The sequence below is a fragment of the Pseudopodoces humilis genome, chromosome 7, assembly GCF_049639895.1.
Source record: "Pseudopodoces humilis isolate 2021_Gansu_Grassland_sample_001 chromosome 7, ASM4963989v1, whole genome shotgun sequence".
Taxonomy (NCBI): Eukaryota; Metazoa; Chordata; class Aves; order Passeriformes; family Paridae; genus Pseudopodoces; species Pseudopodoces humilis.
The window spans coordinates 31,716,870-31,739,524 of record NC_142206.1 but is presented as its reverse complement, the minus strand read 5'-3'; the positions used below and the strand labels follow the sequence as shown (position 1 = coordinate 31,739,524).

Here is a 22,655-nt window from a genome sequence, read left to right as displayed (position 1 = left end):
AATGTTCATTACTTTTTACTATAAGAAATCTGCCGAAAGTGGTGTAATTATTTTCTTTTTTTCTTCATTCTTATTTGATGTTGCTTTTATATTTTGTGAGAGCATTTTCCTTTGTAGTTCATAGTAGCTAATGTTAACAGCAGATGTGTGTTGTCATCTGTGTCTATCACTACCAAAGAAAATATTTTTACACGGGAATCCTGAGTTCATGAGTGGAGCGTGTTTTGGTGTCTTAATTTTTCTCCTCTCTTGAAAAATGTAAACAAAACATGTTGATCTGTTCTAATATTCCTATAGGCTTCTGTTCACCCCATCACAACAAATGTCAGGGCTAATTCCTAGAGATAACAAGCTTTCTTTTCTTTCTTAAAACATTTCTGTGTTTGTTTACCTGTAGAGGTTTTCCCACTTGAGGACTAAAATACACAGCTGGGTAGATTTTGTCCTTGTTGTTTTTTCTGGTATACTCTTAAATGTATATGAAAAATGTATATTCGAGGAGAAAAAGAACCTATTAGGGGTTTACAAGGAATCTTAGTTGTGTTTCTGTAACTCATTCCCAGTTGTAATATTTGGTATAATATTTTTTACTTTCTTAATGTATTATGCTTTTAGTGTTTTGTTTGGGTTTTTTTATTTCTCTCATGTGCTAAACTGTCAGTATGTGTTCACTGGGAAGTAACTTCAAAACTTTCAAGTTATGTATCAATAATCCCAATAGTATTTTTAGAGTAACAGTCCAATTCAAATTAGATTTGAATCCTTTAAATCCATTTAAAAAATTGACAACTTACAACCATTTGATTTTGAGTGAGAAATATTTAAATATGCGACTACATTAAAAAATTGGTTTTGCTTTGGCCAAAACAAATTTTCAAAAGATAGTTGTTAGGTGATGGTTTTACTGACAGTATCTGCTAGTATGAGTGTTTGGTAACACTTTGGTCTTTACCAAAATGTGAAGCACACATGCATTTTTGTAAATGGTAGTAAAATAAATGCTTAGACTTCTACATTATTTATTCATAATGATAGTATATGCTGACTATTTAAGAGTCTAATTGTTTCACTGAAAATCGCAGAGTTCGTTTCTTGTTGGGTGGACGTCATGGAGAGTTTAAATTTCTACCTCCTGCTGGCTATGCTCCCTGTTACGAAGCATTGCTTCCAAAAGAAAAGATGAAACTGGAACCAGTCAAAGAATATAAAAGAGATTGTGAAGGAGTGAGGGATTTGTTGGGTACAACACAATTTCTCTCGCAAGCTTCTTTCATCCCTTGTCCAATAGACACCAGTCAGGTATGTGAAGTGTGCAATAATGGGATCCAAGAGATATGTCTGTTCAAAATTTAAATTCACAATATGAAATCTTCCCTTTTTCTTAGCAATTCTTCAATTGTCTGTTGTAATGTACTAACTAAACTAGATGATCTTGGATATATAAGCTGTGGTAACTGCAACCTCTTCTTACTTCTGCAATTGTTATGCTCTTTCCTTAGATTGCTCTTCCTTTTCATCTTGAAAAGATCAGGGACAAACTAGCTGAAAATATCCATGAACTATGGGGAATGAATAAAATAGAACTGGGCTGGACGTATGGCAAGGTACGTTTTGAATGACCTGTCTGGGTATAGTCACCTAGTATTAGGTTAAGTTTCCTACCAGCCCAAACCTGGACTTGGAATTTGAACAGGGTATGCAGTGGTGGTCTATACATTACCAACAACAGGTGACCGTGTAAGTTGGAAGGAGACAGTGGTATTAACTTTTCGGTGACTTTTTTAAACGTTCAAATTTCTCAAATTCCCTTGTTTTGTTATTTCATTAGTTATGGAGGAGTATTTATAGTGTATATTATAAATCATGGGAATCATGGGAAAAGAAGATTTATATGAGTAGCTGTTATTGAACAAAGATAAATGATATAGCTTATATTAACTTCATTACTGCAAAGAATTTACTGCATTTTTACTGTGATTCTTGATACTATCAGGAAGGAACTTTTTTTCTGTTACTCTTTTGCAGTTACGAGATGACAATAAAAGGCATCACCCATGTCTTGTGGAGTTCTCAAAACTGCCTGAGACAGAGAAGAATTATAATCTACAAATGTCAACTGAAACCCTCAAGTGAGATTTAAATAGAAAAAAAAATAGTCTTAAAATTTTATTTTTATTGAAGTGCATCATACTGTTGAAAGATATAAAAGCCATTTAAATATCTCCTTCAAAGATATTCTGCTAACTTTACTGGAAGTGCCAGGAACCCAATCAGACTGATGTAGAAAAGCTTTGTCTCTACACAGAGACAAAGAAAAAAAACTACCACCAAATCCTCTTGGTTTTAGTAAAGTGGTAGAAATCTCAAGCCATAGGTTTGTGCCTTCTTAGTCTTTGAAGGGCTTATTTATTATGTCTGATAAATTAAAATATTTGGGTTTTTAAATACCATTATTTTGGATTACTTCCATGTTTTTTAAATCTAATTGCTTCTTATTTATGCAATGCATGAGAACTATAACATGTTTCACTAATGCCATTTTTATGCCAGAACCCTTTTGGCCCTTGGATGTCACATTGTTCATGCTCATCCAGCAGCTGAGGAAGATCTTAAAAAAGTCAAACTTCCTAAAAAGTATGTACCTTATGGTAATGGTTACATATTATTATATTTATTATAAATATAAAATACTTTAAGTTCATTTAAAGAGTACTAGATGTGAACCCCATACCTGACAAAGTCTTACAGATCTCGGGTTAGGCCATTACCTTGCCTGTGATGATGTTGGAATGTGAATACTGCTGTGCTACATCACCTCCTGAAGTTGTTCAGAAACAGTCACATGCTTAAACCACAGGCAATTGAGGCGGTGTTACATCACCATAGAAGAGAGACTCTGAAGTTAAATACAACTTCGCAGTGCTTTTCTGTCTCATAGTAAAGAACAGTCTGTTCATTTGGTGGTAACTGGATTTACTTGAAAGAGGATTTGCCACTGTATCATAGGAGACAGAAACAGCAAGTTGGACGTTTGCCATTTAACATCAGTTTATCAGCCCACCATATGTCTTTTTTCCTGAAAGAAATTTATCCATAAGAAACAAAGTTAGTTGCTTAAAGTGATGAGTAAAATACATAGTTTTGTGATATAAGAGATGGTAATCTTGATCCAGTTGATAGCATTAATTTAAAAAACTAAAAAAGATCTATTCTTAAGGTTCATACTGTGGACAGTCTATCATAATACTGGTTTGCTATTATCCTCTTGTTAAAATACCTATTGCCTATATGAAACATCCTAATTAATGGAAACAACCTGATTTGAGCTAAAGAGAATCTGAATATGTCTAAAAAGGGCAGGTAGTCCTTATACAATATAGAAGGGTTGGAGAAGATAATAGCTACTGCTGAAAAATTACTAAACTTTTTATTCAGTGAAAAAGTTGTAAGAACAATAGTTAAAATTTTTTCTTCTGTTGGAAAAAATGATAATGCAGTCCTTACAGAATAGTTAATTAAAATACTTAATAATACATAAAAGAGTTTCATAAGAAATCATCATAGAGATCTTTAAAATAGAAATTACTTGAAATGTTTAAATGACAAATATAAAAAAAATATAGAAAAAGTGGTCATTCAATAATAATTTTATTGCTTTATAGCAACCATTTAGGCATGTAAATATGAATCTGAGTTACATTTAATTAGCTATTGTGCAAGTAGGTGGAAAATGAGATGGTCTGCTGGAATCCAGTTTATATTCTGATCAATGATGAAATGCAATGTGAGATTTTTTGTTAAGAAAGGGAGAGTAGGAGATTAAAAACTGGAGAGAGACCGTGATTTCCACCCTAAGAATGCCTCATAGAAAGACTTAAATACTATAACTGGGATATCTTGACTCTCTGTTTTGCTTTGTTGACTTACAGTTATATGATGTCAAATGGATATAAACCTGCCCCTCTTGATCTTTCTGAAGTGAAATTGTTACCTTCTCAAGAATTTCTAGTTGACAAACTAGCAGAAAACGCACATAATGTCTGGGCAAAAGACAGAATAAAACAAGGATGGACCTATGGCATTCAACAGGTAGGAACTTCTTTACGTGCATTTGGAATAAATAAAGAATGTGAGGTTTCTTTATTCTAGAACATCATTTGGGAGCGAGCGTTAGTTAAGATGGTAAGTTCTGACTGTCTTGTAATAATTGGAAGAGCCAGAGTGGGTTGGGAGCAGGAAAAGAAGCCCTACCTGTAATAGTCTGGATTGTCAGACCTGTATGGTTGCAGCTGCTGCATGTATAACAATATATTTCCATCCTTCTCTTTCATTCTTATATTTAGGGTTTTGGTGTTATTAACAGAAAATTAATTGAGCTTGCATTCATAGAACTCTTCTTCATTAATGCTGCTTCTCTTCTGTAATCATCACATGATGCCAAAGTACACGTTGTCTCATTATTCAAAGTCTTTGTGATGTCTAAATAAGACTTTTCCCCTTGTTATTTTTTAACATCCCTTTCAGGATCTTAAGAACAAACGTAATCCTCGGCTAGTGCCATATGCATTATTAGATGAACGTACTAAAAAATCAAACAGAGATAGCCTCCGTGAAGCTGTTAGAACATTTGCAGGCTATGGTTACAGTATTGAGCCACCTGACCAAGAGATAGGTACGTATTTTCTATAAGAATCATGGCCTCTTTTAGTGATGTTTATAATTTTATTTTATTATTAAAAGAGGGTTTTTTCCCTCTGTTTATTTTTTACAGCTGACCAAACAGTGGAAAAAGTCAGCATTGACAAGATACGATTTTTCAGAGTAGAACAATCCTATGCAGTGAAGTCTGGAAAGTGGTACTTTGAGTTTGAAGCTGTGACAGGTGGAGATATGCGTGTTGGCTGGGCCAGGCCAGGCTGTCGACCTGACGTAGAGTTGGGAGCTGATGACCAAGCATTTGTATTTGAAGGAAGCAAAGTCAGTACACCTTTACCTCTTTTGATCTACGAACAGGCTAGACAGAGAACTACAGGATAGAATTCCTCTCTGTATTCCACATCAACTACTGGAATGTTTTTGATTCGTATAAAGATATCTCTGAGCCCTGTTTCATACTGGGTAGTACCTCCATTTTGGTTCTGGTCATGAGATTATGCTAACAAAGAAGAGTTGCTTTATGCATAATCTTCCTAGGCTATACCCAACTAAGTACAGAAGTCTGTCATAATTATAAGCAAGATACACCATTCACTCACATTTTTTTATAAGTAGTGTTTTACAAAAATCAAAAAAAGGTTCTTCATTAACTGAGAGAACCACAGTCTGTTCTTTTTTCTGTCTTTTCTGCTTTCTATGTGTACTTTCTTCCCAAGCTTGACTCCTAAGGGACCAAAATGAGAATAATGACCCTGTGTGTAAGAAGTTGAATCCAGTGAACAGTAGCTGTCAGATTCCAAACTGCTGAAGTTAAGGGTGCCTTAGTTGCTCTATGTCTCTGTTATCTCTAAGGCAAAAGTCATGATCAGTACTGTTTGTAAATAACTTTGCAATCCTGGAAAATAAAATAGCTGGATTTCTTTATTAATTTTGTATTTAATTTTTAATTTTAGCACTGTATCTATTTACTCGGTTTTCCATTTAGGGCCAGTGTTGGCATCAAGGCAGCGGATTCTTTGGACGAAGCTGGCAACCAGGAGACGTGGTTGGTTGTATGATAAACTTGGATGACAAGTCAATCATCTTTACTCTGAATGGAGAGTTGCTTATAACCAGTAAAGGTTCAGAACTTGCGTTTGCTGACTTTGCAATTGAAAATGGTAACTTCCGCTTTATAGTCATGTGGTTATTAGAAGACAAAACAATACAACAAATAGGAAAACTAGCCTGTTATAATGACTCTGAGCTGAGAAGTCATATTTCACTGATGTGAGCCTTCAGACTGTGCTATATGCTAACTTCATAAAAATTTATTTTGAGAGTGCTTGTGTGGCACAAACTGAATTTCTTTTCTCTTTTAACTACATTAATGGGGTTTCAGCAGTCAGAGTGGATACATTTTCTCACTGTTGCTAGGCTTTCTCACAGGACTTCAGTGCTAAGAAGTGGTAATAATAAGCATCCTGGAAAATTTCCAAAACCTGAAAATGCAGTCCCTGATAATCTCACTGGAGCATAAATACGCTATGTTCAAAAGAAAGATCTTTGCAACATAACTTGAGTATAATTCTTTTTTCTCTGTCCTATTCATAACTTATCCAAATTTCCCATTTTCCTTGGTAAATTTTTGTCATCTTCCTTCTTCCTTCTCCCCTGGGATTCACCCAGCTAGCCCCAGTCCACTGGGGAGGAGGGAGGGGGGGGAAGGCCAACAAGGACAATGGTAAAAGACAAGGAAGCTCCTTCTCCACGGGATGCTGTCCCACGGTTTATTCCTGGAACAAATTCCAGAAGGAAGAGAGAGAGAAAGATAGGTGGTGGGTGATTTTAAACTGGGGGGAAAGGGGAGGAGGAGAACAGAACCACAACCAATGGGATACAAGCAAAGGGGTGGGGTGAGGGGAAGGAACCAACACCACAAACCTGCGCAAGACTACAGGGAAAACCATTCAGTGCAAATATAAAAACCAACTTAGTGCAACACAACAAATTTTCCTCTTCTGTTTTTGCCTTTGGTTTTTCAAAAAGTAGTATCTACATGACTGTAGTAAAAGAATTGGAGAATATTTTCAAACTGTTTTGCTTTATGTTTGCATTGACATTTTCCTTGCAAGTGTATCTCCTTCAACTAATAATAGCTTCATACCTCTTAGTAATTACCAGAAAACTTTGCAGTTTCTCACTGCTCTTTGATCTTAACATTAATAGAGTTTTTATAAAGGTAGAGAAGGAGGGACTGCCTTAACAAGGCTGTTCTGAAGTCTTAAAGTTCAGGAGAGAAAATCTCTCCTTTATAGGTTGAACTGTTGGGTTTTCCCTAATCTTGCTTCAAATTCTGTTTCTTGGGGATATGGTGAAATAAGTCAACAGTCTTTCATCCCTTTCTAAGAGCATGTGGAGATCAAAAATTCAGGTCATAGAAAACATTAGCATTAAAGGAGTGTGTATATGTCCATTGTGAATGATGGAGGAATGAGGACTAGCAAAAAAAATTATTTTACCTAATGATGATAAAGTAAATTTTAAACAAATATCTTGAAATAACTGAACTTCATCTCAAATAACTTTTGAAAATTTGGTGCCCTCAGAGACCATACTTAACTTTTGTTAATAATTTTGATCTAGCCAAGACTGGCTTTCAGTGTCCAGCTTGTTGTATAAAGCCATGCTTATAAGTCTAAAAATGAGAAAGATAACAAATTAAATGGAATAGTGCTGAAGTTCATATTGAACTTAGACATTAGTATTTAAGGTGGCTTTAAATCCTTGCTTCTGTCATCACTTCATGTGCATTACTTGTAGGAGCTAAAGTTTAGTTCACATTAGATGGGTCAAAAATAATGTCTGGTTTTAAACTAAATTATTTCAAACTAAGTTACTGTTAAGTTTTATTTGTTTGGGTTTTTTTTCTTTAGGTTTTGTTCCAATTTGTGCACTGGGGTTATCTCAGATTGGTCGCATGAACCTTGGAATGGATGCCAGTACATTCAAGTATTACACAATGTGTGGCCTCCAAGAAGGTTTTGAACCTTTTGCTGTTAACATGAACCGAGATGTTGCTATGTGGTTTAGTAAACGTTTACCAACGTTTGTCAATGTGCCAAAAAATCATCCTCACATTAAGGTAACATTACATGTCAGGGAGACACCTGTTCAACAACTGTTTGTTTAGCAAGCTGAGACATTAAACCCTTACTAATACTTACTGTCATCAGATAGTTTGTCATATAACTCTATTAAGACTCTCTTAGATAATTCCAGATGATCTTGTCTATCTTCTCTTTCATATATGGTAGTATGCATTCCTATGGATACACCTATCTGGTTCTGGTTTATTATATGACTTACTAATTTATCTTGGAGTTAGCTACAGGAATCATATCAGTTATGGGGTTATTTCATATTCTATCTTACATGTGCTTTCACTTTTTAAACCTTCTCTACTATAATTTTTTTTTTAAATATCTGAAATTTTTTCAGCTGAAGTCTGAAGACATTTAATTGTACCTGTGCAGTCACAGATTTTTTCATTATGATGCAGTGATAGGAATTCCAAAACTCCCTAACTAATCTATCCTAGAGCAGAATGATATATCCTTTCTTTTATATAAATTGCTCCATATTAATATATTCCAAAATTCCTGAGGAGATTTTTTTTCTATAATCTCATTAGGCCATTTTCTTTAATTTAGATGTAGCCAGTTATCCTAAACTGCTTGTCTCTGAATATTTCCGTCTTAAGCAAAATAAATTGCACTGAATTCCAACTAAATGATTTCAGCAATTTTTTTTTCATTTTATCAGGATTATTTCATCACTATTTCTGTCTTTAAAAGTTTTTGAAATGTTCCTATCACTGAGTTTGAAAACTCACTTTTTCAGCACAAAGGAAAGTAATATCAGACTCAAAGTCCATAATGACTCTCTGAACAATTCTAATTGATATTTCTTCTCATTGTGGTAGAAAATTACTGCTTCTTATTATGCAGTTTTTCAATGACTTGTGTACTCAAAGTGAATTGGTTGAAAAAACGATATACTTATTTTTTTACTCCTGAATGGAACATCTTGAAAATATTTAACGTAGTTAGGATATACTGAATCTGTTGCTTCCCTTGTTCTTCAGGTTATATTCAGTGCCAGAAAACAAAGATTTATAGCTTTGAAAATAATTAATTGTGAAAAATTTAAGTTGTCTCTTTCAATTTTCTCATCCTCTTAGTTGCTTAATGGAAGTTTTCAGCATTTTTTGGAGAGTATTATTTAAAAATATTTCTGTTATTTTTAGATATGGAGAATTAATGGAACCATTGAGAGTCCACCTCGGTTAAAAGTTACTCACAAGACATTTGGTACACAGAACAGCAATTCAGACATGATATATTGTCGATTGAGTATGCCCATTGAATTCCACTCATCATTTAACTTTGGCATGGGTGTGGAAAATGCCTCATCTGATGTTTTCCAAAAACGGTTAGACTTGGCTTTGGTTATTCTATTTCATGTTTTCAGTGTAAACGTATTACGTTATATTATTCTTTATTATTGTATACTCCAAATTTTATACCTATTCTTTCAATGAACACAGATTACCATAAAATGCATGTTACTCAGATTGTTTTATTCTTGATGGTTTTATAAGACACCTTTGCTGCAGAATGCTGTGTCCAGACAAGAGATAGTCTTTTCTAAAGAGGTACATCACAAGGTCTATAGATCTTGCTCCTTTTTTTCTGAGTTATTATGATTTTCAAAAACTAGGCTGGAAAATTAGCTCAGAGTCTTTTCCCACTGGATTATTGCTCATCAACAGCATTGTTCAATAGCCTATTGAACACCAGAAAAGTGATAAATTCATTAAAAGAAAAAAGACTGTGGGACAGGTTTTTAAATATACCAGGTATTAATGGGTATTTATCTGCACCTTTCAGAGTTACCTCTACCTTTATTTAACTGCAGTAAATCTCCCTCTTCTCCCACTGTCTACCTTAACTGCAATCAATTATTTTACTTGTATATTTGTGCCCTCTACAGTATTTGCTAATGCATACTCAGTACCAAACAAACTAGTTAGCTAATTACATTAGTTATTTTTATTACATTAGTTATTTTTTAAGTATACTTAGCCTAATATATATACTTAGACTAATTATTTTTTAACTAAATTTAATTTCAATTAATTTTTTTATTTAATTTTAATTTTTTTTTAAAAATTATTTACTGATTTTCTTTTATCTGTAGAAAGCACAGCCAAGAAATTGCTCCTCCTTCTACTACAGTAAGTAAATATGCTTAGTTCTTCCAATGTTTTGAAGTAGATTTATTTGTGGCAGCATGTCTGTTAGAAATTGATCTGTTGAAGCCTTTTAATAATTTTCTATGATATAACACTGTTTATAAATAATGATGTCCAGAGTTGCAAGGCTTGCAACTTGTGTAAACACAAACCTCAACAACTTAAAACACTGGTCCATATTTTAATTTAAGAGTATTTTAAATGACTTATTAGAGGAATGTGAATTACTATTATTAAAGTTTGATATATAGGAGAGGGTTTTTTAAAATCACTATTTGAGTATTCCTTGATAAAATACTTTATATTTCTATTACTAATATGCTCTTTTCCTCCTTTCAGTATTTTTACTCACTAAGGATATTTGCTGGCCAAGACCCATCCTCTGTTTGGGTTGGATGGGTAACACCAGACTATCATTTTTACAGTGAGAATTTTGACCTGAATAAAAATTGTACAGTGACAGTTACTTTAGGTGATGAGAGAGGCAGAGTTCATGAAAGGTATGGAATTATTTGCAGCTTATTGAAGTTTTTATTTTAATACTGTTGTTTAAAAGACATGTGCACAAGCTTGATGTTATTTTTATTATTAATTTAAACTAATAAGAACATTGATTATGGAGTATGAGTTTTCTATGCTTATTTATATATGAATATTTTACATAGACACGTTTAAGTGAATTTATCATGAATGTTCTGTTGGAAAGAAAACTTCTTTTGGAAAGAATTTTAAATTAAGAAAGATGCTTCTTTAATTTAATGTCTATGTTTACTTCCTGTGAATAAACTTGTTTATGTGCACTGTAACAGGTGCACACAGAAGCCTGTGAAATTTTTTCATAACTGTAAAAAAGAAAAGAAGTGGATTTAGTCTGACACTTTGCCCATGATGATGCTGATACATTAAAAAAAAAAAAAAAAAAGGTTTGTTAATGAGTGAACAAACTAAGAGCATAACAAGCACCTTTGAGGCTCTCTAAGTATTCCTCCACTGAAAAGTTTATCTCCATCAAGTTCAGTATGACCTAAGCTTTGTTCATGTTGTTCTTTCAGTGTGAAGCGCAGCAACTGCTACATGGTTTGGGGAGGAGATGTAATTGCTAATTCCCAGAGATCAGGTCGCAGTAATGTTGATATAGAAATCGGATGCTTTGTTGATCTGGCTACTGGAATGGTGTCATTCACAGCCAATGGAAGAGAGCTTGGCACTTGTTATCAGGTATTATCAGATTTTCAGGAAGGTATCTAATCTAATCTATCTAGTAAGCTTCTGGTTTTGATGCTACTTCTCTTTTTCAGAAATCTAACTGGACACCATTTGTGTGATACTAACATGTTTTCCTTTATCATTCTGGTTTATCCCTCTTTTTCTCACTCTCTTGTAAGGCTATGATTTTTGAGTTTTGTTTCAATATGTTCAGGTAAATATTTTTTTACATCTCAGTGTGTTGTTCAGAATCTTGATTAATAAAGTTAATTCTTTAAATTATTCTTTCAACTGAATCTGTTATACAATGAAGGGGAAATGAATATTTAAACTAGCAGAAGGTCAAAATTAGACTTTACATATAGTAATTTTTTTGTCATGAATTAAGAAGAAAATTTTAGTTAATTATTACCAGGGTTTGTGTCTTTTGCAGATAGCTGTGATTTGGTAATATTCAAAACCTGAAATTCAAATATGCATTAATGCAGAAAGCCAAAATAAGTGGTGTGGGCCCTAAATGCTATTAAAATCCTCAAAACATGGTGTCATTTTGCAAATGTATCAGTGGTTGACAGGAGTTTTCAGCACCAGATTGCTGACATTTCCTCTTAGTAAGATCAGTTGTCTGTGGTAAAGCACTCACTCTGGAAGAGGTTGACCAGTGGTAACAACAATTCATTGCTTTCTTCTATGTCAACCCTTCAAATCTGTAACACAGACAAAACTGAAATGTTATTTAACTAAATGTAACAGAACTTTTATACTGTGCATTGAAAATGAAATGTGGAAATGACATCCATTGAAAATTAATGTGGCAGGGTTGCACACAGCCTGTAAATGAAGGTGGGAAGTTATCTAGTAATTGCAATTTTGGGATATTTTATAATAGTGGTCAGTAACTTGAGTGCTGTGCTGGGAGAATATTGAATGCAACACAATGTGAAAAGAAAGCAGGTGATTAAAGTGCTTAAATCCTGCTATGTTATTTTTCTAACCAGATACAAATCAATACAGAAGCTTCTGAGCAAACCCATGAAACTTTGGTGTGTTTCTTTGTAGTGGGTGTTTATGGGGTTTTTTTAATGGACAGCCTTTAGCTGTTCTTTTTATCTTGCTAGGAGATGTATGAAAAGACAGATGTGAAAGATGTACATTATTTAATTTAGTGTAAATAATAGTTTCTGGTTTTTTCCTTATATGACTTGCAATTAATATAACCATGTTCTCTGTACTAAATTTAAAATTATCTCAGAAAATACCATTTTTTTCTCCTCTGTTTTCTCTCTTTTTCATGGAAAAATACCTGAAGTTCTTTTAGGAAATATTTTTTTCAATAAACCTGTTACACCTGGTCTGCTGAAAAACTCAAATATCCAGCATTTTCTATAAATATAAAATAGTATAATCCAACAAGATTGTTACAACTAAGGGTGAAATATTTTTTAATTTTTGCTTATTTTGAGTAATTTAAATATTTTCTCTTTTTTTGAAAGCAATGAAAATAATATTATGTAGTTTTCATTTCCATGTCTTGAATATTTTTACAGTAAAGACCTTTAAAATATTTTAATAAATCAAATCTCTCACTCCAATTGCCACAAATAATTGATATTTGTTTGGTCTAGGTAATTATTCTAGTCTTATAACAATCTGCATGCACTTTTCAGTTTTCTTAACTGAAATAGATGGACATTTTGTATGCTGTTTTCATTTTAAAAGGCCTATAGGTCAACATATTTAAGAGAGGAAATGAATTTTTCTGTAGTTCTTGATCTATTAAATGTCATTGTGATATTCAGAAAAAAAACCAATACACCAAGCAGAAGAGAATGCCTTTTATTTTCTTGACTTGGGGTTGTGGTTTTCTTAACTTACCAAAAAGTTTGGAATGTTAATACCTAGCCCTATATTATTTTGATTATGCCCATAGTCATAGTTCTGAGAAAACAGTTTTTGATAGATTGTTGTCCTCAAAGGTAGAAGCTGTACTTCTTCACAGCACAAATATTGTAGTTGTGCTTAGTATGTACAATGTCTCTACATGATGCACAAAATTCACCATGATATGTTTAATACATTTAATTGAACTTCTGAAACTTTGACTTCATTGTACAGATGTACATGTTTTTTCAGCCACCCAGCAGCACTAAATTTTTTTAAATAATATAGTGTTCTGTAATTATATTTTTAATTCTTTATTTCATGGCAGTGGTTGTGGGTAATCTTGTTCAGTGTCCTTCAGAATAAACTGGTCTTCTTACACTGACATGCACTTTTTCCCCCTATAATGAGGAAAAAAGTTAATGAAGCTGTCATAAAATCCCAAACACAACCAGAAACTTTAAAATTACTGTGATTCCCCATGATTTTATAAGACTGGAGACCAATGCTAGGCCTGAAAATAAAGAGCTCTTTAAAAAAATTGCATTATTCTACTTTTAGATTATGAATTAGAAAATCACTAATCTTAATAGGAAACAAAAATTTGCACTATCCTGATCTCATGATGTGCTCTCAGTCTCTAGAACGAGCTGTTGAATTTGGATGTCTTTGAGAAGAAATTCCACTGTTTACCAAAGTTTCTCCTGTAGGTGTTGAGGGTGCATAAGGCTACAAAACACCTGTCTCAAAATCAGGTGGTTCCTATTAAGATAACTGCAAATACCTTACTATATTATAGGTAGACACTGTTCAGCACTTCATTTAGTACAGTATCTAAATTATTTAATAATGAAGACTAAGGTATGCAGTATTTATATCATATGCAGGGAGATTATTTTTTTCCCATTTTTAATTTTTGAAAATTTTTAACCTCATTTCACTTCTAGGTTGAACCAAACACGAAGCTTTTCCCAGCAACGTTTTTACAGCCTACAAGCACTAACTTGATTCAGTTTGAACTTGGTAAATTAAAGGTAGGAAGTATTTTTGTATTCTCTAGAAATTTTTCTGTAAATATGCTCTTTTAAATCTGTTTATTTCCTTGCAAATTGCTGCATGTTAAATTTGATTAGGACCATTAAATCAAAGGCATGACTTGTAATTTGACTTCTACATTTGTTTCTGTAAATAATGTTATTATATGCAGTTAATTGATTATCTGTATTTGTCAAAATAAATTAATATTATTTGAGGATAACACCATTAATGTTGGGGGGTTTTAATGGATTATGTTTGCTATAATAACTTCTACCTTTCTATGATTTCCTCGCTTTTTAAAAGTTATACTTCCTTTTAGTGTTACGGGTTTATTCACAATTACTTGTTTCAAAAAATAATTAATACATATATTTGTTTCAGAATACCATGCCTTTATCAGCAGCAATTTTTAAAAGTGAAGAAAGAAATCCTATTCCTCAGTGTCCCCCTCGCCTTGATGTACAAACAATTACACCTGTTTTATGGAGCCGCATGCCAAACAGCTTTCTAAGAGTAGAAACTGAGCGTGTCAGTGAACGTCATGGCTGGGTAGTACAGTGTTTGGAACCTCTGCAGATGATGGCACTTCATATCCCAGAAGAAAACAGGTACATTGATAATGAGATAAAATTACTTGATGTGGACAAAACATACTGAAAACAGCTACTGATTAAACCTGCCTTACACAATACTTACCCTATAATTGTTGAGAGTTTCTGATCATACCTGATACCATATCAGATATTATTGTATTCGTGAAACTTAAATAAATATAAGAGACTGGACTTTAATTCCATGTGCTAAGTTTTACATGTATAAAGCAAAGTGTGACTATTTGATTTTATTTAAGTTTAAATTTAAATAGCATCTCTTATATCTCTAGGTCTTTAAACCTAGAGATTTTTCTCAGCTTGAGAAAAACAAGCATAAAGAACATGCAAGTACTATTATGATGATTTTTTCCATAAAAGAAACCTGTAATCTCTTCCTGGTTCATCTGCACTTAATTTACATTAAGTTCTTATGTTCTTATTGACAAGATCATGCCTTTCTTTGATTTTCAATAGGTTTTATCTTTAGAGTGAGGATAATAAACATCTATCCAAACATCAAATGTCATAACCAGTGAAAAATCAAACTATCAGCAAAAGCATAGAGGAAAGCTCATTTAACAGCTGTACTTTTATTAATAATTTTACAATTTCTTTTAATGATTCAAACCTCAATTTTATTTATTTTTAATAAAACTGAATTCAAGAAAAGAGTGAAAAACACTGTTCTTGTGGAAAAAATGAATAAATAATCCTGAGTAAACTAGAAAGGCACTGTTTTGTAATGTATTAATGCAGATTTTCAGCATGCCTAATACACCTACTTTAAAAACAATTTCTAATTTACAAGAGATTCCAAAGAATCTCCATCCTAGATTTTGTTGGTTTTTTTTCTATGGAGTACTAATTTTAACGAGTCTCAACAAATTATTTTCACCATTTACTGTGTTTTAATGATGCACATACTACAATGATTTAGTATCAACTTTTATATTTGTGGTTTGAAGAGGAGCTGATGAAATATTTAGAGATTATAAAGCTTTCCTTTTTCAAAGTCTTTGTTCATGGAATTGACTGGTGTTCTGTTTCTTTATTTCATAACAGATGTGTTGATATTTTGGAACTATGTGAACAAGAAGATTTGATGATGTTTCACTACCACACTTTAAAACTCTATAGCTCAGTTAGTGCTCTAGGTAACACTAGGGTTGCTTATGCACTTTGTAGCCATGTGGACATATCTCAGCTGTTTTTTACAATAGATAATCAATATTTACCTGGACTCCTACGTTCTGGATTCTATGACTTGCTCATTAGTATTCACTTGGAGCATGCCAAGCAAGCCAAGCTCATGATGAGCAATGAATTTATCATTCCAGTTACAGATGAAACTCGAAATATTAAATTATATCCCGATGAAACAAAGAAGCATGGTTTACCTGGAGTAGGGCTTAGCACTTGTCTTAAACCAGACTTCAATTTTTCTGCTCCATGCTTTATTGCGACCACTGAAGATCATCAGACGTCCATCCCAGAGATACCCCTGGAGATACTCAAATCCAAGGCCATAAGTATGTTAACAGAGGCAGTACAGTGTAGTGGGAGTCATATACGAGACCCTGTTGGAGGACAGGTTGCGTTCCAGTTTGTTCCTGTTCTTAAACTGATAGCAACATTGCTTATAATGGGTGTTTTTGATGATGATGATGTGAAGCAGGTGTTACTCCTCATTGATCCCACTGTGTTTGGAGATCACAAGGAAGAAACAGAAGAGAGGACAGAGAAGGAAGAAGTGACACAAATTGAAGAAAAAGCAGTAGAAGCTGGGGAGAAAGCAATCAAACAAGCAAAAGTTCCTGCAAAGGGCTTGTTGCAGACAAGATTACCAGAATCTGTTAAGCTTCAGGTGACCATTTATTATAAATATGTTACTTATATTCTACTCTTGATGAAAAAAAAAGATTGTGCTTTTCATCTGTTCTCTACTTAATAAGATTTGAAATTCTGAAGGTCTTTAATTCCACTTTCCCTTAAAATCTCAAATACATTGAAAAAAATTATGATGATTCAGTTCTTTTTATGTGTATCTACACTCAAAATACATATGTGAATTCGTATTTATTTCATAAAAATTGAAGGGTTAGACAGGTGATCTTTAAAGGACCCTTCCAAGCCAAGCTAGTGTGTGATTTCTAGATATTTTGAGTGCATGGAGTGAAAGACTGTGTGTGTAATATAATGTTATCAATCAGGTAATGAAACTACCACTTTGTCACATTTACAGTGTTAAAGCAAAAATATGGGAAAAATGTGCCTCATTTTTACAGTCTGATGCAGTGTATGGTATGTACTCAAGTTCTTCCCCTGTGTTTGTAAAGCTGTTGAGATTGTCTGTTTTCTCTACCCTAGATGTGTCATTTACTCAATTACTTTTGTGACTGTGAACTGCAACATAGAGTGGAAGCAATTGTATCATTTGCAGACCGTTATGTATCAAAATTGCAGTATAACCAGAAATACAGGTACAACGAACTCATGCAAGCCTTGAACATGTCTGCTGCATTGACTGCCAAGAAGACTAAAGAATTTCGGTCTCCTCCTCAAGAGCAGGTAATATTAAAAAAAATAGATTGAATTAGAGATTAAAAAAACTCCTTATGAGGACAAAATAAAGTCCTGACTCACTGGAGAACCAAAATGAATTTGAAAATAAATTTATTTTGTGCTGCAAAATAGTGAATATCAGAGTGCTGAAACTTGTGTTCTAGAACTTAAGCTGTAAACCAAAGTTATAAACAGGTAAAGTATGGCTATATAGTAGAATATGTCTTAGGCTATTTCAGTGTTTGAACTATGTTTTCCCTTAAAGATTAATATGTTGCTGAATTTTCAACTGGGAGAGGATTGTCCCTGTCCAGAGGAGATTCGGGAGGAACTATATGAATTTCACGATGACCTTCTAATTCACTGTGGTGAGTGGCAAGTTGTTGATACGAGTTTTGTTTGTCTTTTTGGCACTTGACAGAGCAGTAGAAAAATATACTAGCAGGAGAGTTTTTTTTTATTAGATGTATTACTGCCTACAAACTGCCTTTGCTGACAAACTTTGGTGTGTATTGAAAAAAATATGGGAATATGCATGATTTTAAGTTTCACTGTTAAATCTCTATTAAATATTATCTGATCTTATTCTGTTTATATGCAAGTTTTAGACTTATTGGGAGAAAAAAATAACCCAAACAAGAAGGTTAGCTTATCTTAAAATATTTATGTAAGTACATGTATGAGTACAAGCAGATAAAGGTTCTGAGAGAACACAGTTGCTGCAAAGGTGAGTCTCAGATATTTGATAAAAACCAGCAGATGTGGAGTTCTCTGCCTGCTTTAGCTTAGTATATAGTATGCATAAGTGTGAGATTCAGTCATTATAAAACACTCGTGCACTGAATATTGCAGCTTGAATTGCCCTCACTCATTTAATCTGGATTTCCTGTGCAATTTTATATGGGTTTTTTGATGTCTATTTTTTTATTAGTTTATTGAGTTTATTGAGATTTTAGTCTAATTCAGACAATCATGGAGTTATTAACATATGTAGTCTGAGTCATCTAATTATTACTGTTCATTCCCAGTAATTATGCAGTTAAAACTGAAATTAGCAAGCTTTTTCAATTTGCCTACTTGGCAGATATATTCAGGGTTACTCTTCCAGTGTGTTGCTTAGTCCTATGGATATTGGTATCCATCTTGTCCAAAAAGAAGGGGCCAACATCATTACAATGAATTGTCAGCATGTCAGTCTCTTCCCCAGGAAAAGGATGATGGCCACCCTTCTGCTTGAGGTCATTACCAAATGTTTACCAAGACAGTCTGATAAATCTTTCTTTGATGGTTATCCCTAAAACCAGTGTTACCTGGTTCATGGAATTGTATTGTTTTTATGACCTGTAATTAAGTTTCTGTTTTCTCTTTGGAGGCATGGCGCCTCCTGTACCATTCTGTGCTTGTATTGTTAGGGCCTCTGGTATTATTTTGCACTGTTATATCCTCTTAGAATCTCCAGCAACCAGCAAGCTCTGATTCTATGATAAGCCAATTATAATTTTTCAACTGCCTCAGCCTTAGCCTCAGCCAAAGATGAGTAGGTCTGAAGATATCTGAGTTGTGCTCCATCAATTTACTTCTGAGGGTATTGTACAAAACAGTATTAGAAGTCCTTAAAATCAAGATTTGTGTCTGAAAGGCAGAAATTTAATTGGTTTAACGTTGTTTGGTTTTCACAGTCCTCTGTTGTTACTCATCCTTGCTTCTAAGTGGTTACCAAAACTTGTTTCTTTCATTCCATCATTTTTCTTCTAAGTGTTAAGGTGAATAATTAGTATCCTCCTATTTACTCCTCTTTCTCTCTGTTTTTATTACACCCATCATAATAAAATATTACAGCTACCTCCACTGTTCAGTCACTTAGCCCTTGATCTGACCTCTGGTTTCCAAAGGTAATGACCATTTGACAGCACAGAGTACTCTAAGACTCCAGAAGGAGATTATGAAGACCTACAACTTACTTGGAAATGTCTTAACTCCACAATAAATTAATTTTAGCTTAAAATATTGTGGTTGTTATGATCATTGAGTTAGTTATCTCCGGATCACTCTTCATATTACATGAGGTGAAACACTAGTTATTGTATGCATTGAGATTTCTCTTTTTAGGGATGTACTTTTATATTTGTTTACTACATTACAAGCATGTATTTTGAATGAGAGTTCAAGATAAAGAAAGCACTGTCTCATGATTAAAATAGTTCACAGATCCTCTGGATTCTAAGAAAAACCAAATTCATTACTTTGTACAGATTTATCAGAGGTGGTCGCTATGGATAAGTGCTCCTCATTATCTGTGTCCTGACTTGGTCCTGAAAATCATTACTAAGCAGTCACAGCTACAGATTAAATGAATAGGAGTTCCACTGGGAATGTTTAATCAGCTTTTTAGTACTAAGTATACTTTGCCATCTAAGTGGAAAACTATGTATGCAATCAAGTAATTAAAGGCTTCTTCTTAATGAATATAAGCAAATAGTTACTCAGGCAGTCTTAATCCTAGCACGTCCTAGCTGAGTGGTTAATTTTGCTGGCAAAATAATGGTCCTCTATCATATTTTTTATGTGCAATTTCTTGGTTACAAAAAAACCCAAACAAATTTACAGCATATTTTGTAGCATGATATGTCCAACTGACAGTTATCTGGGTTGAAACCTTCTGTACCGGTGCACAGACCTCTGCCACTTGAAGGAAGCAATTCCCCAGTAACAACCAGAGACAGTTTTTGAATGGATTGCAACTATAAGAGGATGCAGAAAGAACAGTTAATGATATGGAACAGTAAATGAGACCACATCTGGAGGAGTCACAGACTTCATCCACCCCAGTCCAACTCTGTCTTAACTCATGATCCCAGTGAATTTCTTATTGTCTGTCCATTTCAGCTTCTTAAGGGTTCCTCTCACAGTGTCTTTCTCTTGTGTCCAGGGCCTAGGTTTTAATTCAATGCCAGATAGTTTCTTCCTTTAATATCCTTATCTGCTTTCTCTTTCCTTTCATTACTGGCGGCATTTCCTGCTCTTACTTTTTTTCAGACTGACTGTATCCTTTCTTTTTTAACTTTTCATTTTCCCAAGCCAGTTTCACTTGTCCCATTTCTTAAATTCCTTATTTACTGTCCAATTTCAATTTTGACTTCTTTCGATTCCTCCCAGTGCCTTTGAATTTTATCACTTAGTCACTCCTAGTCATAATTTCAACTCCCCCTTTGTAGCTGCTAGCAGAAAAGTTTCTCCAACTTTATACCTCATATGTTCTATTTTCTTTCTTAGTTAATTGTTTAGTACCAGTTTCAGCCACTGCAGTTTATTCATTTTCCCTCTGCTTCAGGTTCTGCCTCTAGGATCCTGTCTGAAAAGCTTTTCCTTTTCTCAATTGCTCTTTGACAAGCAAGCTGCAAAAAGCTTACATTTCAGCTTGGCACAATTATCTCTGATCTGAAGAGCGCCTGCTTAGTTGTTTGCTTCTGCACATAACACGTGTTGTCTGATGATCACTAAGAGGTGTGAGAGACACTGAATGGTTGTGAAGCAGTGTAGTGAACTGAACTGTATTAAACTACCTGATAAAATGATATCCCATCTCATTGTATACATTTTCATGAAAAGCATATATTGCCCACATAATCTCTCAATGTCTGCCTTCATACAGCTTTAAATTCAGTTAATATATTTGTTTATCGCTGCTAAATATCTCAGCTGAAAAACTGTACTGTATTGTAAGATACAGCCATATATTTCTTTCTTTAGCCTTCATTCAGAAATGTGAAACAAAGGATCACATATTTAATCAAATATGACCGTGAGTCATATTTAATTGCCATAGTAGACTCTTAAAAAAGTAGCACCTCTTTGATCATAATAGTGAAAAATGAACACTATAAATCTGGATGTAAGAAGTATGTGTACTTAAATGAACATAATTTGAGGGGTGCTTTCTGGTCCTATGTGTTAAAACTGCTGGCCTTACTTCTTCCTCTTTTATCCAGTATGGAATTTGCTGGTTAAAAAATATTCCTATAGCTATTTTTATATTGTTTAAATATTAAGGGAGTTAAACCTCAAAGATTAAGTTTTGTTTCTAACCAGTTTTATTTTATGCTAAGGTATTCCACTAGAAGAAGAGGAAGAGGAAGAGGAAGATTCCTCCTTGACTGGCAAACTCCGCTCATTAATGTACAAAATCAAAGGTCCACCAAAAGCAGAAAAATTGGAGCCTAAGGAAGAAGAAGAGAAAGCTCCTAGTAAGTATTCTTTCCATATAAATTCTTTCATGATGCAAGTGTTAAAATTTTACACAGTCAACAGGAGTGTATTTTCTAATAAAATTTTATAAGAGGCTGAAGAAGCAGACTACTTGTTTAAGTTTCTTCTAACTCTTAGAACTATTATTCTGGATACTGAGCACCTCAGATACATTTTTAAACAAAATTAAACAAATTAAAATGAGTGGAAGATTTTGGATCCAGATCATTAGCTATGGTGTTGAAAATTTACATATTCTTTATACAGAATTGTGAAAGGCTAATTATAACACAATAACCTAGACTCAAGAATTCTAAACATGGGAAGATCTCATTTTTATGGTTTGGTTTTTTAATGTGAAAATTCTTCTTTAGAGCTTATCTCCGTTTTCCTTCTATTACCTGTTCATAGGCTACATAAACACACAAATATACTGACAAGCACATAAACCCCCTGAAACGGTTGTGATCACAAACTTCTTATTCTGAGCAGTATTTCTGTACGTATCCATTCCCATACCCTCTTCTATAACATGCAAGGGGTGGTCTATACAGGCGAGATTGGTTCCATGCTTGCAGTTCCTTTTTGTTGAGCCTCCTTGAACAGTTCAGCTGATTCTCATTGCCACTGTGCTCACATGCCACATGAGAATTCACCCCACTGAGGGTGATGTGTGGTATGAATCTCACAAACTTTGTCTTTGCTGTGATATGTTTATGAGTTTTCAATCCTTAGTAGTGACTAGGGATAGTGAGGACTAAGCAAGGCAAAAGGCCAAATTCCTCCAAGTCTTCCTTTAGACATGTTTTTGCTGAGGTTTCTTATTACCTTTCTGAATCAAGATAGGGTTTCTAGCTCTAAATTTCTGTAACACTATCCAGATATCATGTGCAGGGTTCTCAAGTGACTTGAGGTTGGTCAACCAATGATGGTTACTCCTTTTTTTTCCAAGTTGCTTAGTTTGGCAGTAGGACCAGGTACAGATGTGGAATGGTTAATTTACTTCAGGCTCAATAATTTCATCAAGAGTTGTGTTGAGATTAGGCAGCTAAATTATTTTATAACTCATGACAACTCTTACATGAACTGCTTGATCTGGAAAGCACCTTAGAGTGTTTTTCCTGGTCTGAAAGCATATTTTGGTCTGTTAAGTTTGTTACTGTGTTATAAATACATTA

General features: G+C 33.8%; 1 protein-coding gene across 7 annotated transcripts in view; it reads left to right on the top strand.

The window, feature by feature from the left end:
* RYR3 (ryanodine receptor 3) overlaps nucleotides 1-22,655 on the top strand; it is a 200,892-nt gene that overhangs the window by 86,189 nt on the left and 92,048 nt on the right. For all 7 annotated transcript variants that reach the window (XM_088057565.1, XM_014249772.2, XM_088057564.1 and 4 more), the window contains exons 20-38: nucleotides 1,083-1,299; nucleotides 1,500-1,604; nucleotides 2,026-2,129; nucleotides 2,551-2,634; nucleotides 3,930-4,089; nucleotides 4,525-4,672; nucleotides 4,772-4,977; nucleotides 5,642-5,816; nucleotides 7,572-7,780; nucleotides 8,945-9,129; nucleotides 9,898-9,934; nucleotides 10,292-10,452; nucleotides 11,005-11,170; nucleotides 13,987-14,073; nucleotides 14,459-14,685; nucleotides 15,733-16,534; nucleotides 17,038-17,238; nucleotides 17,498-17,600; nucleotides 21,339-21,476. In XM_088057565.1, coding sequence (XP_087913691.1) covers nucleotides 1,083-1,299; nucleotides 1,500-1,604; nucleotides 2,026-2,129; nucleotides 2,551-2,634; nucleotides 3,930-4,089; nucleotides 4,525-4,672; nucleotides 4,772-4,977; nucleotides 5,642-5,816; nucleotides 7,572-7,780; nucleotides 8,945-9,129; nucleotides 9,898-9,934; nucleotides 10,292-10,452; nucleotides 11,005-11,170; nucleotides 13,987-14,073; nucleotides 14,459-14,685; nucleotides 15,733-16,534; nucleotides 17,038-17,238; nucleotides 17,498-17,600; nucleotides 21,339-21,476 — 3,515 coding nt within the window. The remainder of the gene's footprint in view (nucleotides 1-1,082; nucleotides 1,300-1,499; nucleotides 1,605-2,025; nucleotides 2,130-2,550; nucleotides 2,635-3,929; nucleotides 4,090-4,524; nucleotides 4,673-4,771; nucleotides 4,978-5,641; nucleotides 5,817-7,571; nucleotides 7,781-8,944; nucleotides 9,130-9,897; nucleotides 9,935-10,291; nucleotides 10,453-11,004; nucleotides 11,171-13,986; nucleotides 14,074-14,458; nucleotides 14,686-15,732; nucleotides 16,535-17,037; nucleotides 17,239-17,497; nucleotides 17,601-21,338; nucleotides 21,477-22,655) is intronic.